General features: G+C 39.7%; 1 protein-coding gene across 1 annotated transcript in view; it reads left to right on the top strand.

The window, feature by feature from the left end:
* Positions 1–14,787, top strand: part of Tmem182 (transmembrane protein 182) — a 49,810-nt gene extending 35,023 nt beyond the window's left edge. Inside the window, exon 5 of the mRNA XM_047522734.1 lies at positions 12,596–14,787. Within this exon, the coding sequence (XP_047378690.1) occupies positions 12,596–12,816 (221 nt within the window). The 3' untranslated portion in view covers positions 12,817–14,787. The remainder of the gene's footprint in view (positions 1–12,595) is intronic.
* Positions 14,788–15,191: the final 404 nt, after the last annotated feature.

The raw sequence follows: 15,191 nt of genomic DNA, 5'->3' as shown, positions 1-15,191 counted from the left end.
ACAGCATGTCAGGGTAGAAATGCTTCCCTCCATACTTGAAATCGTGTGGTCTGGGATGACCCAGAAGGGGACAAACTGTCACCTGGAGCTGGGAATTGGGGAGCTTCTGCACCTCTTAAGATGATGAGATGACTTAGATACCTTGTGATTCAAAGGATGAGACCCCGCTCCAGGCACAGGTGTGTTAAAGGAGGTGAATTGCTTTTGCCGTGTAGTCTTCTTGGGTGCTGACGGCCGAGCTGTGGCTTGTCCCCTGCACATGCCTGTTTGCTTAGGCCATTCCCGGACCCTGGTTTGCTTTCCCTCTGGGGCAGTGGTTTCCTGGACTATGATTGCTGATCAGGGTCATAAACAGAGCAAATCATCAGGAGCCATGTAAGTCCCCTGCCACGTGGGATGAGCAGCCTGATGACCAGCCTCCTGAGGGCCTGCTATCACGCCTGCTCTAGAGATGTTTTGTAAATAACTGAGTGAGGTGGACCTCCTGAAAATCTAGACTGGGAAAGGCCAATGGAATTAAAAGGATTAGAACAATTCCCATCCCCAGCAGGAAAGATTAACCTGGAAGGAAGTGGGATTTGTGTTTCCTAACCTTGTTTCTTTCCAAAGACCAGGGAGACATTTTAATCGCTCATTAGTAAACCATATTTATTTCTACACAAGAGTGCTATGAGGGCTATGCAAAACAAGAGATTGTGTCCCTCACTTAATCAAAAAAGAAAAGAAAGCTTAGAAGCCAGTGGACATGGTTCCCAGGCCCGTTCCTCGGGCTGAGAGATGGTGTGGGTCACACAGAGGTGCTCTGCGTCCTGCCTGGCTCCTCTCGTGTTCCTCCAGATAAAGCAGAGTGTGGCATTGCTAGAGCAGGGGAAGGGTATGTGGAGGCAACAGAAGCCCCGAGCAGGAAGGGATTAGGGAAGAATTGCTGACGGCCTGGGGGCACATGCGGCTCCCTCTGCACCTGCACTTCTGCATCACCAAAGCTCCAGGCTGTCAACAGCTGCCTGCCACTGACGCCAAAGGGGACTCCGTGTGAGAGAACAGGCCTGGGTACAGACACTTGGCTACAGTGCCTTTCTAAAGCGTCTGTGTTTTAACAGAAGCAGACTTTCAGGTAAAATCAAAAGCCCGACTTTACGACATGGAAAGGAATATTTTCCCAAAGTCCAGGGCTTGACATATTTTTTCAGCCCTGGTGTGTTGGAGATGGGTGGAATGTGAAAAAAATCTTAATAAAAGCTCTGTGTTCCCAGCATACCTACCAGCCAGATATACTTCTTACAGTAGAAAGAGTGTCCTAATTTAATGACCCAGGAACAGCAGTTCAGATTTCCTCAGAACTTCTTTAGGCAGGACAAGGGAAGTCCTAGTTATCTCAGAGTTTCTGAGCGGGCCTGTTGTGGGCCTTGCAGTGTGCTCTCTGTTGTTATATTTGGGAATTTATCTAGAAAAGCTGTTGTCTGGATTCTGATACCATTACAGTGTGGGAAGGCTTTGCTTCACATTTTAATGTGGGTTTTCTGACATCCTCGGTTTGACATTTTCCATAAATGTCAAGTGTTAACATCAACCTTGCTCAATATTACATAGGAAATAGTTGCAAAGAGTTTTAATTGCAAACATATTTTAAAATGTTACTGCTTTTCTTTCTCGGATTCTTCTGTGAGTGTTTATTCCCTGCCACCGCCCCCCCAACACACATAATACTTTTCAGTTGAAATGTGTCTGACAGATTCTTAGAACCTATTTCCAATGGGGTGTTCACAGGTGACAGGCAGAGAAGGGATCCAAAGCCCCAGAGGAAGAATTCCCTAGGTGCATTTTGAACTGCATTCTGAGCCTGGACCATCTCAGCCAGGAAGGGAACTAGTGGGAGGATAAGCAGAGAGAGCGTGGTTTCTCCAGGGAGAGAGGTGTCTGTCCTGAGTCCCCCGTCACCTGGCTCTTCTGTGTCCTTGTTGGAGACAGTCTGGGTCATGCTCTTAACTCCTGCCCACACAAATATGGGAATCAAGAGGCCAGATCAACCATAAATTTGATGTAGTTTTTCTGGAAAACTTTGAACTTCAAATTAAAGTAAATACAGTTCCTGGAACTTCCATGTCTCCCCCTTTAAAAAAAAAAAAAAAAGTGTTGCTCTTCTGAGAATTAGAGCCAAGGCTGGCAAGGGAGTATTTTCACTCACATGACATATTATTATGGGGTATAATTAATCTTCATTAATTTCAGGGAGTTTTCAGATACGCAGTATGTCAAGATTATTGCTGGCCTATAAATAGTGTGTCTGAACTGGAATTAGGTTTTGTCACCATGGAAAGACAGAATGAATTCCCATATACTTTATTTTTTTAAACTATGTGAATTATTAACATCTACTCTTTACTCAGTGTAGTAAGAATTTAATTTATTTGTAATATTGCCTTTCATTCCACACCTTCCCCCAAACAGTTACTTTGATTGGAAACGACTAATAGTGAATAGCTAAAGAATATTGTTTGCTTTTTTACTATATCTTATAATTTTTATGAGAATGGTTTTCTTCACACTTTCTCGTTATGGAGAAAAGGCACATTAGCTATATTCTCATTAGAATTACCATATTGACCTATGCTCAGAGCTTGTTCTAGAAATAATTTTTCTTCTTGTAACTAAAGGGTTGGTAGAGAAGGGCAGGCGATTTACTTGAATGGACACGTAAGGCAGAACATTTCCTTAATATGAATGAGTACAAGTCGGGATTCTTCTGTGCAAGATGTTCAGTAATGGGACTGTGGGGTGACTGGTGCCACCTTGTGGGGAGTTTTAGTAAGACACCGAGGTAATCATTTCCTCACTTTCCGTTCTTAGAATTAGAAGGTACCATGGTGAGGTGACTTTTTTGCTTCTTGGCCAGTCCTGAAATAGCTCCATTACATGCAACGCTTTAGAAGATTTCAGAGAGTGATATTTTCTAGTCATTAGAAAGAGCTCATGCCAAAGCTTAAGAATGATGATAATAACAAACACAACCTAATGTTCATTGGGTGTTGCTATTTTAAGTATGGTGCCTGGTGTTACATCTCATTCCATTTCTCAAAACTGCTTTCTGCATTATCTCTATTTTCCCAGTGAAGAAACTGAGAGGGAGAAGTAAGAAACCTTCTCAAATGTGCTGAGTAAAATGTAAACTTTTCTTGCCACTAAAACTATAAGATGAGATTTAAACTGGTGTGGTCAGATCTAGGCTTGTGCCCATCAACAATATCCTGAAAATCAATGATTGTGAATGAATCTTTCCTTGGCATTAAATAAAACACTACTTTCCATATTAAATCCTAATTGTAGGGATGCATAAAACCTCATGATCATAATTGTCAGTAGAATACAGAGTATTGAGTGTTCAGATGTATAATGCTGACAATTATCATGCCAACCTAAGAAAGTCAGAAATGTTTGGGAAATCCAATATGCTTATGTAGGTTCCAAAATATGAGTCTGGAAAAATGAAAGGGAAGAGGCAATTAATGAATTTGGAAGGTGGTGTGGAAAATTTAATTAATGAATTTGGAATGTGCAGCAGGGAATATTGGGAAATCAGATAGGTGTAACCATGATATAACTATGAAAGGGATTAAAATTGTCTCAGACAATTGGAGAAAAACCAGCAGGAAGCAAATTCTGAGCAAATGAATAATGGAGGGAGATAAGTCAAGAAGTTAGCTATTATGCATGAGCTGTTCTACATTTTTCTGAAATGTGACACATCAAAATGAGCACAAACTTGGTATAAGAGTAAACAACAGCCTATTAATGTAAAGAAGAAAGAACTAATTATTACAAAACAAAATCCAAACTATTCTTAAGAACATCTAGCTTATTTCCCCAGAAAAACTCTCATTCTTTAACAAATTCAGTCATTATGAGATTACTTTGAAAGTATATTACAATATAATGACAAGTATTCCTCTTCGGCAAATGTAGGCTTAGCATTTCCCTTTATCTCCTCATCTAACTCAGAGAAAGAGAAGTGTATGTGTTGGACCTTGGGATGAGCTCTGAGGGCAGGTCAGGTTGCTGGATCCCCGTGTTTCCTCTGCTAGCATGACACACGGGGCCTCCTGTGGGTGCCCTCAAGCACCATAACTCTTAAGGTTTCTAGCACATAACAAGGGAAAATGGGCTTGCAAATACTTGACATTTTAAAAGTGCTTGTATTTAATTCATTAATGATCTGTACTTTAAAAATACATAGGTCAAATGAAGCTGTATTCGATAGTCCCCTCCTATGCTTGGGGGACATGGTTCATGATTTTCCATGGATTCCTGAAACCTATATGTTTTTTTCCTATGTATGTGCCCTGATGATAAAGTTAAATTTGTAAATTAACCCATTTTGTCCTATTGTTGATGTGGAACATCTAAAAAACTTATAGTATCTAATATATAATGTAATTATAAATAAAAATAATAGAATTATGCTCTAAGGTAATAACTGTAATAATTACTATTATTAACATAAGAATATGTATGCTCTAGATTATAATTTCCATCAAAATTTCATTTTGATGCTCCTGTGTCAATTTTATTGAAGGATTTATAAAATTAAAAACATGAGACTTAATGGGCGAAGCACAGTAAGAAATTGAGAGCACTGTCTACTAATAAAATTGAACAATTGCAACAATATATTGTAAGAAGATGTATTTAAAATTTATGAATTACTTATTTCTGGAATTTTCCGTTCAATATGTTTGGCCCACACTTGACCTTGGGGATCTGAAATCATAGAAAGCAAAACCACGGGTAATAGGGGAGTACTCTAGAATATAATTTGCGATATCATCCAAAATCTAATTGGGAGTCTTTTGTGAATGCAGGACTCAAATCGAACTGTTCCAATGGACCCCAGGGGCATCCATAGCAAGGGGGCACTGTGAGACCCTCTGGAGAGGTGAGGTCCCCTGCCCGTCCTCACACAGCCAGCTCTCTAGCACTTTCTCCTCAGATACATTTTTTGAGGGTCCCTAAGAATTTGAGAGTCACCTCTCTTTCCAGAGGAGACCCAGAAAAAAAGAAAAATAAAAAAAGGTGATAACATGGTGGTACCAGGTTCCCAGGTTGGAGAGCTGTTTAGAGTGTGTATTTTACACTTAAGATGCAGGATATTCATTCACATGTCATTTTTAAATGTTTCAAATAATAACGAAAGTTTCAAAATGAAGAAAAGAACTAAAAATGACCAGTCAGAAAATGATCCAGGCACTTGAAATCTTAATCACTTTTGCGTGCTTTTGAGTGACTGTCAAAAATGTTGTTTAGAAAACTGTTGTTTGAGGGAAGAGAAAAAGGCAACTTTTTGAAAGAACTCTGTTCTCAGTCAGATTTAGCAGAGCTGTCATGAGCTCAGGTTGAAGAGAAGGGAAAGACCTTCCACCTGTACACTTTGGGACTCTACCAAATATCAGTGAGACCTGGCGCTGTTTGATCAGTTTGGTGTATCACAGTGCTCTATCAAACTCTTACTGCAACTAAAAAAAAAAAAAAAAGACTATTTGTCTAAGCAAATGCTGTCCATCATTTCAAAAATCTACATATATCTTAGAACATAGCAAAACCACATATTCCTCATTGTTTAATTCATAGTAGCCAAAATCAAGAAGCAACTCAATTGTTCATCAGAAGATGACTAGATAGACAATGTGGGGTGTATTCACGGAATGGAATAGCACATCGAAAGCACAGATGAATTTTCAGTCATCATGTTGAGCAAAACAGCCAAAAGCAACTGGCAGCATGCCATTATGACTTCATTTACAGGATGTTCTAAGTGCAAAACTAAGTCACAGTGATAGAGGCTTTGGTGGGTGGGGAAAGGAAGGGCCCACAGGACCTCTCTGAGGCAGGAGAACATTTTTAGTGGGTTGGGACTACACTGGGGTTTCCATTTGTCAAAAGTTATCAAATGCAGCATGCAGATGTGGGAAAAGCATTCATGGTCCTTGTTCCTCATTTTTATTTATTTATTTATTTGATACTGGGGATTGAACCCAGGGGCACTGCGTCCCTGAACCCCATCCCCAGCCCCTCTTTTTGATTTTTTGTTTAGAGATGGGATCTCCTTAAGTTGCTTAGGGCCTTGCTAAGTAGTTGAGGCTGGCTTTGAACTTGCAATCCTTCTGCCTCAGGCACCTGAGTGGCTGGGATTACATGTGTGTACCACCAAGCCCAGCTATGATTACCATTCTCAAGGAATTGCTATGCTTCCTCTCAGAAAATGAAAGCAAACACATCCCTTATACGTTTTCTCTTGGTTCTTTTTTGGATCACCTTAACTAAAGGTTCACCATTTTACTGAAGCTGTTATCCTTGACGTTCCCATGCCCCCGGATTTTGTCTTTGTTTCTGTACTGAGTGCAAACTCCCTGCTGTCTCACCAACAGCTTCACCTAAAATGTTCACCGGGTCTCCCCACTGCCTCCTTGGGCTATGTTCCCTATGGTTGGATGGTCATGAATGTCTCATCCTAATGTCCACACCTAGGCGGGGATCCAGGCCGAGATGTGCCACAGGGGAAAAGTGTGACCCTGGTGGACAATTAACCACAGCAGACCTCATTCTCATCTTCTGAAAATAGCCTCAGTGAGTAAGCTGATGCTAGCATCCCCCGGATTTTACAATGTTGACTTCATACTTCTGTGTAGATGCCCTTGCTGGATTGTGTCCTGTGTCCAAGTAGAGGAATGACCGTTTTCTGATTCTGAATTTCTTTTCACCTTAACTTCCTTCATAACCCATTTTTTTGATTACAAAATCTGATGGATGGCCTTTCTTATGCCGGTTGAAAGTTGAAAGGAGTTGCCACTGTATTTGTCGGGAAGCCAAAGAAGAGTCTGTAGAAGTAGCTGATCACTGCCTTTGATTCAATCTAAATCGCACTTAGAGAAAGTTTAGTTATATCTCAATGGCTCAAGACCACCTTTATCATTTTTAAGTAAATTCAACACACGCTCTCTTTAAAAAAAAATAAAATAAAACACGTATGTATCAGGCAAGAATAAAGACATTTGACCATTTGCCTATATATTTTAAGAAAATAATTTTTGTATCTGTAGCTAATTTCCCCCCCCTAGGGATATATTTTTAAATCTGGTTTTTACGCTACAGTAAAAAAGATTTTTTGCAGTATGCATTGTTTTTTCTGTTCTTGCTTTTGTGAAATATTAAGTATGCTCACTTTTCTTTCTCAGTGTTTGACTTGGCCTTGGGGAAATTCTCATGTTTTTGCCTCCATTCAGTGACTATCATACACTATTTATGTATCTTTTATATATTGTTTTCATATTTCAGTTACATTCCTATGTCCATTTGCCATGAAATTTCATATGTCCATTGACTCAAAAAAAAAAAAAAACTCAGGAAAATTTTTAACTTCATAAGATGATCCATGCAAGATCATGTTTGAATGATTTTTCTGCATGGTGCCAATGAGAGACTCAGTGTTCTCTTTGTGCAATTATTTGCCCCTGGTTTTATTATGATCATAAATCTTCATGGGCTTTGGTGTCACATTTTGATTCTGCCTTCAGTGAGCTATTTCTTGAATTTTAAAATTGAACTTTAAACAAATTGGCATCATAAAATTTAATTGTAAATAAATTTGTGTTTTAAACATATATGATAAAGTTTAAGAATAGTATTATTTAAAAACAAATTGCTACCTAAATGTTAACAGTAATTTCTATTCCTGCTAAAAATCACAGGGGCAAATGAGTTTGAAATGTAACTTATTTGTTCCCTAAGCCAGTTATTGTTTCTATTTATATAAATGAGAGTCTTAAGATATCAGGGAATTATCATCTTCTATATTAATAGTATTATCGTCTTCTATATTAATAGTATTGTCCCAGTGGGGACACTCCACCCAGCAGGTAGACCAAATCATTGACAGAGAAGTCCTTCAATGACCTTCACAACCTTGACACATGAAAAATAAAGGTCTTTGATTCTGTAGGATGATCTCGAATTTGAGTGTTTGCTGTTTCTTTGTGATTGGACTTAGTTAGGCTTTGCATTTGGGGCTACACTATCATAGCGGTGTTGCTGTGTCCTCCCCAATGCAGTTCATTGAGTGACATGTGACATTGATTTGTCACAGCACAGGTGATGTTGACTTTGATCACTTGAATATGGTTGTATTTGCTGAGTTTCTTTAGGATAAAGTTCATTTGTCCACCTTTACAACTAGCAAGTATTTTGTGGAGAGAAATTCTGAACCTATGTAAATATCTTTTTGTTTCATTCAAATTCATTCCCTGATTTTAGTGTCCCTTTTAGTTTCTTGTCTTGAGTTATTAAATGAATGCCAAGTGGTGATTTCTAATTCTTCCATTTCTTCTACATTGATTATTTGGTTTACTACTATAAGGGATAACTTTTCCTTCTCCCCATTTGTTTATTCACTAATCTATTTATATTTCTGTGGCTTCCTATTTTATTCATTGAGATATAATATGGCACTATTGATATTCGTTTGATGGCTATTGTCTCAGTTTGGGCTATAGGAGTCCCTATCAAATTGGCTACCAGAAACACCACTGTGTTAGTTAGCATTTTGATGCTGTGACCAAAATACATGACAAAAACATGTCATGTGAAAGGAGGAAAAGTTTGTTTTGTGCTCACGGTTTCAGAGGTTTACTCCATGGTTGACTGACTTCATGACTCTGGGCCTGAGGTGAGGCAAAACATCATGGCGGAAGGGGTGGTGAAGGGAAGTTGCTTGTTCATGATGACCAGGAAGCAGAGAGAGGAAGGAAAGGGATCACAGGGAAGATGAACCCTTCCAGGGCACAACCCCAGTGACCTGCCTTCTCCAGTCATGCCCCACTTGCCTTTGGTTACCTCCTACACAGTAGTCCTTTCAAGTCAGGATGGAATGAGTAGGCTACAGGTCTCACAATTCGATCATTGTACTTCTGTGCATTCCTGCATTAACAGGAGCTTTGGGGAAATACCTCACATCCATACCCTATCATTCTTCCAACACGTCTTTGCTTTCTAGAATAATAAGATGGTCTAGGGTCATCTTGCACAGCCTGACACAACCTGGCTTCAGTTATTTCTTTGAGAAGTCAAGATCTGGACACTTGGAATACCCATGCTGCTGGTTTTGATGCTTTCAGATCTTCTCAGGGAACTGAGCCAGGACATATGTAGACATGCATGTTTTAAAAGAAACACATGAAAACTTTTGCTTCTACATTTATTTCTCTCCTATTTAATCAATCAATCTATCTATCTATCTATCTATCTATCCATCCATCCATCACTCTCTACCATTCATCAAATGAAAATCATGAATTCACATTGATATATTCAATTCTATAGCACTTATTCTAGCTTTCCATCCTTTTCTAATTTGTAACTGAATTTTTGGGTGATAAGACATGTGACTCAAATTAGCTTTAATGCATGTATTTATTTATCAGTGCAACTGTAAATAGCAGCTTCTTGCCTCTTGTCTTGGCTATAGACCTCATACAGGCCTCTGTGATAAATTCTTGCTGCCTAGCAGCTAAATATTTGCCCTTTGGTGTAAATGCTTCCCAATGTTGGTTAGCTCATTTTCCTTCTCACTGTCTGTCTTTCTCTCTCTCTTCACACACACACACACACACACACACGCACGCACGCACACACACACACACACACACACACTCTCACACACATACCACTTGTCATTTAATGGGTAGGGAGGCACTGACTACTTTACCCCATGGGTGAGATATAATCCTAAACTGATTTGATACAAATTAAATGGACTGCATCTTCAATTAGAAAACAAGTTAAAGGCTATAGTAATAGAAATGACTATTCTTCAATGCTTTTCTAATTTGATTCCTTTTCAAATAATGGCAATGTTTAAATATAAGTTAATTCTTCCTTATTAAGACTCATCTGTGTGATTACCCACAATACATTTTTAATAATCTTAATTGAGTTGGGTTTTGCAACTTTTTGAAGTAGATAGGGCTACTGGCTTTTCACAAAGGCAATTTCCTTTTTTTTTCTTAAGATATTTGAAAGCATGAGATTCACATCGTGCAAGAAAGATAAAAACCACAACACAAAGGTGTGCAAGATGTTTGCATAAGGCAAAAGATGCCAGGCCTTTACATTTGCAGAGAACGCTGCCTGTGTATGTGCTGGAAAATGTACTGGAAGGCACAGAGTCACTAGACCACACACAGCATGGCCATATTATTGTCAAAATCTGCAGTACAGCTTTCTAAGGAGTTTGCTTGCCGACATCTATGACTTTACTGTATTTCTTTGTGAGATACTTCTTATTCAGTGGCCCTCTCTTTCTCTGATCTGTGCACCAGTATTTGCAGTCACATTGGAGACCACCGTGTGGAAGTTGTTTCTTATTAGTGAAGCATCTATGCTGATTCCTTCTTGCTCTGTACCTGGCACCCTAATTATGAGAAAGTTTAAGTTCTGGTACCAGCATACTAAAACATATTTATGAGCCTTTCTTTTGTGCCTATGCCTTAAGATTCTCCATAAATTGATTGCCCAAGAGGAGTGGGGCATCCTCAATACAGTGGGAGCACAATTAATATGCAAAGTGTGATGGATGGCAGGGCTCAAAAAAAGCTGCTCTCTTCTATCAATATGCCTCCATCTCTGCTTCTAGTAGCAGAGTTGCATCTACTTTTGAGATAAATTAGCAATTAGAACTTGGAGATTCTATAGAGTTTGGATCTGGAATGCCCCCAAAGACTCATGTAATGAAAGTGTGATTGGCAGCCCATGGTGCTATTGAGAAGTGGTGGAACCGTTAGGAGGTGGGGTCTAGGGAGTGTTCCTCAGAATGGGGTTGTGTCCCTGATGGTGTACTGGGACCCTGGCCATTTCCCTGTTTTTATCTCCTGACCACCATGAGCTGAGACTTTTTTCCTTGCTATATACTTTTGCCATAATATTCTGCTTCACCAAGACCCAAAAGCAACAGAGCCAAGCAATCATGGACTTGAATCTCTGAAACCATGAACCAGAACAAGTCTTTATTCTTATAAATTGATTGTCTCAGGTATTTTGTCACAGTGATAGAAACATGATTAACACAATACCTGAAGGTTTGGTTGATTAACTCAATGAGTGTAATGTTCCTTGGCATATTCTAATTGGACTTTTGGACAAATAACAAGTGCCTTCAAATATAGTTTGCTTTGGGGCACATCTGAATCCTTGGGCTGTGTGTCTTGTGAGTGGCGCTCTACTTGATAGAAAATCAGCATAAGTGACTCTCTGTAGTCTGCAGCTTGATGCAGAGGCGTTATTCTCTTCTGGTAATTATGGTAGCAGTTACTTGGAAAATTATAACATAATATTCCAATTTCCAAATTTTCAAAACTGTCACATCACTTGTCAAGGTCAGTGGCCCAGCCTGTAATACTTTCTCTACTCTCAGATTTCATCTGTGGTTTTGCCTGGTGGGTTATAGTTACATGGAAGTTGTTGATAAATTGTTATGATGGCTTCTATTACCCTTCCTTCCTTTCATGTCTTGAACCTGGGGTTTTACATTCCTCAGGATATTTATTTATTTATTTATTTATTTTTTGTGGTGCTGGGGATCGAACCCAGGGCCCTGTGCTTGCAAGGCAAGCACTTTATCAACTGAGCTATCTCCCAGCCCCTCCTCAGAACATTTATAATCAACCCCCGCCCCTTGTTCTTTCAAGACACTGTTTGCATATGCTGCAGTCAATCTTCAGTATACTTGTGTGTGTGTGTGTACTGGGAATTGAACCCAGGGGTGCTTAACCACTGAGCTACATCCACAGCCCTTGTTATTTTTTACTTTAAGACAGGGTCTCCCAAGGTTGCTTAGGACCTCACGAAGTTGCTGAGGCTGACTTTGAACTTGTGATCCCCCTGCCTCAGCCCTCGAAGCTGCAGGGATTACACGTGTGCCCACTGCCCCCAGCCAGTATGTGCATTTTATATTTTAAAGAATCACAGATGTTCTTCTCTGTGTGTTCAGCCTTTCCCCTCTTTCCTTGTCTGGCACTCATCTTGGCTTCTACTTGCATGGTCCCATTTCACTGCGTCTCTCCACAGCTGGATTATGATGATATAAGGACAATCAGAAAGACCTGGGCTGACAGCCCTGGAAGCCACCAGCTGGGTCTGTGTCTTCTTAAAACTGGAAGCGGGGCTGGGAGTCATGGTACCTCTTGGGCTGTTTTATTGCGTGAATTGAGAGAGATGACCCGTTAGGGTGCTTATCCCAAACCAGGCGTACAGTAAAAGAACGAACAAGGGTTAGAATGCAAACCCCAGGATTTAGATGTTGGACATCGATGTTTGCAAACAGGCAGCACACAGCCTGGCACGTGGTAAGTACGGATAAAGGCACATCAGCCCTTGGTATTGTTCTTCTGCTGCATCAGGCCTTCCCACAGGACTTTGAAGGTTTTCATGGCCGGGTATGTGATGCAGCTCGGGACACCTGCAGAGGCATAGCCTCAAGCGATCCATGGGTGTCGTGCAGTATTTCTGCAGCAACAAGTTCAGGAAGTAAAAGTGCCTGTTTTGTCCTTCTCAGGTGTCCTGTTTTCCCTGGTGGTGATGCTGTATGTCATCTGGGTGCAGGCGGTGGCCGACATGGAGAGCTACACAAACACGAAAATGAAAGACTGCCTGGAGTTCACCCCTTCCGTCCTGTACGGTTGGTCCTTTTTCCTGGCTCCAGCTGGGATTTTTTTTTCTCTGCTGGCTGGGTTGCTCTTTCTACTTATTGGACGGCATATTCAGATACATCACTAATCCAACGGTGGTCACCAGCATTTTTCAAGAGATTTTTAAAACAGAGCTTATTTTTTTTTTTTCATTCTGTCTCAATGGAATCAGCATAACATTAGTTGATGTACCTTTTGTTATCTTGAAGGAATCATTTTACTTGTTCTTTCCTCTGTAAGAAGGTTCTGGAATTTCTCTGAATACCAACATGTTTCCCTTGTTTTGAAGTGCTAGCAAGGACTTAATCTCTAGGGAGCAGGGAAAGAGGCCTCCCTCTCATTTTGTATTTTGGAGTTCATGGAGATTGCAAGGGTCTGGTAATAGCATATGAGGCCCTTATGTGGTCAAATCAAGGTTGGTTTTAAATCTCCTCGTTGACATTCTCTTCTGCCACTGATTAAAAAAAATCTTAGGAGAATAATGAAGGATGGAAAACAAGTGTTGTCAGAAAGTATATTTTGTGTCTTCTCCACCCACGTACGTATCCATGTACACATTGACAGACTCCTGTAAGCAAATTATTCACTACTTAAAAATAGACCACAGTTGTTCTTGCTAACAGGAGCCAGGGACTCCTAAGTTAAAATGGGCAGTAGCAAATAAAACTGAGAATGTTTATTCTACTTTATTACCAACAATAGTTTGATCACCTAATTTTATTCTCTTACACAAACCTTAAACTACATTTAAAAGCAGTAAATCTTCATGCCACCTTCTATATCATGCAGTCGAGAATTTTATGAGTTTAAAGGGGGTTAATTGTGTAATGTAATATGGTTTAAAATAGGTAAAAATCAAGCACCTCAGCTTAGTACATAATTCTATTTGATATTTTAAAATTCCAACTTAAAAATTATATTGCTAAGATGTTCTGCCTATGAAAATTTATTGATGAAACATGCCTTTAATATTCTCTAGCTATAAAGTTTCAAAATACTTCCATATGAGGGTTATAATAGTCTCATGTTATGAAAGAACATGAAGTATTAACTTTCCCCCCAATTTTATGGGTTCCAGTTCTTCTGCTCATTTGATGTCCTTAATTCTTGCCCCTCAATTTCTTCATCTTCGCAAGAGGTGTGTTAACATTTACAGATCTGCAATTTTCTTTAACCTCCTGGAAGAAAAGGAATAATTTCTTGTTATTCACTAGCACAGACATTTGCATATCAAAGATGCTTGTTTGGCTCAGATGTTGATTGAAATCGAACCCATCTGAGGGGCACAGGTTGTGTTTTCATTCTGGAAGCTTCCTCGAAGGAGAAATTTGGTGTTGGCAAAGGAACGGAGGAGCAGCATAGTTCAAGAGCTTTGTTGGAAGCTCCGAGCTTCATTCTGCAGCTGGGGCAAAAGTGGGACTCAGGCAGAGGAACGCCACCTGGACGATGCTTTGGGAAGGACAGACTTTCTCTTCGCATCCAGCTGTTGCTTCAATGGAGAGTCTTCGCCAGCCCTTTCTGTTCATCATACACACTCCATCATTACGCCTGTTTCCATGAGAGGGAACTTTGGAGGAATAGCAGAGGTCTGAGCTATCTACAGACTCGGGAGGGCATTTTAGTAACAGGACTTGCCTGTAATAATAATAACTTTTTAAAACTCTGGGAGTTTAACTGGTTTCTCAAGTCATTTTTTTTTCCCCATTTAAAACACTAAGTTTCTCAATGATATCATAAATGTGTTTTGGGTGGTACTTTCCTTTGTCTTCTTCTATTTTGTTTTTATATTGCCGCATTTACTTCTTGGCTTTTTTGACTTGATTATCAGAAAATTAACTATGGGTTCTGTTATGTGTATTGCCGGTGATATAATGGCATGCCATTAGGTTTTCCCGAAGATGCTGAGATGTGTTCAATTAGTTCGTGTCATTTGAAAATACAGTTCCTTTTCATAGAACTGTGGAGTGAAACGTTTTTCTGGAGTCCTGTATGCAATTTAGAGTTCATGTACAATCTACTTTCAGTAAAGATTTGAATGTTTGTAAATTTCAGACGATTACCCTCACTTTCTAATATCTTTATGTGGCTACCATGCGTTTATTGTAAGACAGTTGCCTGAATAGATGATGGGTATGTCACTTTTACACAGGTCCGCACTTTGCAAGTCTTTTAGGGTGGTGTTGTGTCACTCACATTAATTTCAAGTGCATATCTTCATCTATTTACTGAGGTGAAGAAATGAAGGTAAGTTGTGTTGCTATGTCAAGGTGCAAACTATACATAAAAATAGTATGAATACACACAGTAAATTGTTTTAACAGCCTTATATCTGATTTGGAACACTTGTATTTCCAAGTGTCCTCACTATATTCAATTGCATATTGGGTGGATTCATTAATTTTCAGAAGCCTTCAAGCAAAGCACATGCCCACAATCCCAGTGGCTCTGGAGGCTGAGGCAGGA

The sequence above is a fragment of the Sciurus carolinensis genome, chromosome 13 (genome assembly GCF_902686445.1).
Source record: "Sciurus carolinensis chromosome 13, mSciCar1.2, whole genome shotgun sequence".
Classification (NCBI taxonomy): domain Eukaryota; kingdom Metazoa; phylum Chordata; class Mammalia; order Rodentia; family Sciuridae; genus Sciurus; species Sciurus carolinensis.
Note: the sequence above shows the minus strand (reverse complement) of the source record. Positions and strands in the feature narration are given on the sequence as shown.